Source organism: Elephantulus edwardii, unplaced genomic scaffold, assembly GCF_000299155.1.
Source record: "Elephantulus edwardii isolate Elephantulus edwardi_28Jun2011 unplaced genomic scaffold, EleEdw1.0 scaffold00017, whole genome shotgun sequence".
In the NCBI taxonomy this organism is placed as follows: domain Eukaryota; kingdom Metazoa; phylum Chordata; class Mammalia; order Macroscelidea; family Macroscelididae; genus Elephantulus; species Elephantulus edwardii.
The window spans coordinates 29,830,237-29,832,357 of NW_006399767.1; the positions used below are offsets into that span (position 1 = coordinate 29,830,237).

Genomic DNA, 2,121 nt, shown 5'->3' on the forward strand with positions numbered 1-2,121 from the left:
ACGGGCCCGAGGCGATGACCAGAGGCCACTCCGGCTCGCGCGGCCGCAGCACGGGCTCCGCTCGGGCTCTGGCGGCCCGCCGAGAATGGTTAAAATCTACCATTATTGTGATGCTGTTTATTTCTTCTTCAGTTCTGTTAATCATTGTTTTATGTAGTTTGTAGGACTATCATTTAGTGTGTAGATGTTGACCAAGGTTATGTCTTCTTGATCTATTGTGCATAGTGCCCTTCTTGAACTTCATGGTGGTTTTTACCCTAAAGTCTATTTTAGCAGAGATTAGTATTGTCACTCCTGGTTCTTGCGAGTGCCATTTGCTTGTTACATTTTTTTCCAGCCTTTGATTTTTATTCTTTTCCCTAGTTTCTTTGATTTGTCTCTTGTGTGTAACAAGATGGGCTATAATTTTTTATCTATTCTGATTTTTCCCTCTTAATTGTTCCATTTAAGCTATTCACATTAATGATGATTATTGTTACTGCAACGTGTCTCCTTATTTCCTGATTGCTGGTACCAAGAGTGTTAATTGTGGATCCCAGTAAGATCAAGTGGTTGACAATTTCAATCTTTCTGCTATCCATCATGATATTTCCTATTGGTCCAGTGATAAGAATCTTTGTTTTCTTGACATTGAGATAAAATCCATACTGAATGCTGCATTCTTTGATCTTCTGCAATACGTGCTTCAAGTTTTCCTCACTTTTAGCCAGCAAGGTTGTGACAACGGCATAACACAGGTTATTGATGAGTCTCCTTGTGATTCTGATGCCACTTTCTTCTTCATAGAACCTAGCTTTGCAAATTATTTACTCAGCATACAGATTGAATGGGTGTGGAGGGAGAGTATACACTGATATACCCACTTCTTAATTTTAAACTATGCAGTGTTCCTTTGCTTTGTTTGCACAACAGATTCCTGGTCCAAGTAGAGGTTTTTGGATGAACTCTGTGATCTGAATGCTCTGAGAATCTCATTTTTCTCAGTGGAAGCCACAACTTGTTATGATCAACACAGTCAAATGCCTTTGCATAGTCACTAAAGCACAAATGGACATTCTTCTGATATCCTCTACTTTTAGCCAGGATTAATCTCAGCAATGATATTCCTAGTGCGATAGTCCTATCTTTTTTTTCTCTGTTCTTTTTTCTATTATTTATACTGGTTTATTGACAAAGTTCTTATGCATTGTTTCTCCTATTTGATCATTCCCATTTCCTTCACTTCCCCCTCCTACCCACCAAATTGTGTGACCTTTGATTAACATGCCACCTTGCCCATCCTCACCCCACTGGTCCCCCCACCCTCCCCTTAAGTCTTCCTACATGTTCTATAATATAATTATACAGTCTTTGTCCTTATCGGATGGAGCTAGTTCATTCAGCGCTTTAGTCCTTCCCAAGTTAAGTAATAATTTTGTGTGCTGCATAGTATTCCATCATGTGAATGTACCATAATTTCTCAATCCATTCAATGGTAGTTATATATTTGGGCTACTTCCATGTTATTGCAATGGTGAATAATGCTGTTATGAACATTAGTGTAAAGTCTCTGTTTGGCCCTTATTTCTTTTTCTCTCCAGGTATATTCCAAGCAGTAGACTAACTGGGTCATATGGAATTTCTATGTTCAGCATTTTAAGGAAATGCCAAACTGCCTTCCAGAGTGGTTGTACCATTTTACAATCCCACCAACAGTGTATAAGAGTTCCTATCTCTTCCTATTGTTTTTGGTGAAACATTCTTCTAGGTCGTATAGCCCTGGTGTGTCCACTTGCCGTACAGAGGTAACTTGTGTTTGCTGTGAAGCTGAACACTGTGACACTGGTGTGTCAAATACGATAATGGTTGCCCACGGTGGACACTGTTTGGTGGTGCTCCCTGGTTAAAACAAGCTTGGAAGCAGGAGTGGCATCCACTTCCTTAAATAGCTTACCTCTGGAAACCCTATGAACCTGGAGAAAGGATGAAAGTCACCTAAGTGTCAAGGACTTTCGTTCATAGGATCGCTATGAGTCACCTATGACTCAACGGCACTTAACAACAGCAACTCTCCACATCCTCTCCAATATTTATTACTCGCTGTAATGCTCCTGGAATGAGATGGTATCTCATTGTGGTTCT

The 2,121-nt window shown here is 40.2% G+C and overlaps 1 protein-coding gene across 1 annotated transcript in view; it reads left to right on the plus strand.

Moving 5' to 3' along the window:
- The first annotated feature begins 14 nt into the window (after positions 1-14).
- The window catches only part of LOC102874917, a 70,731-nt gene continuing 68,624 nt past the window's right edge, over positions 15-2,121 (plus strand). Inside the window, exon 1 of the mRNA XM_006882206.1 lies at positions 15-156. Within this exon, the coding sequence (XP_006882268.1) occupies positions 15-156 (142 nt within the window). The remainder of the gene's footprint in view (positions 157-2,121) is intronic.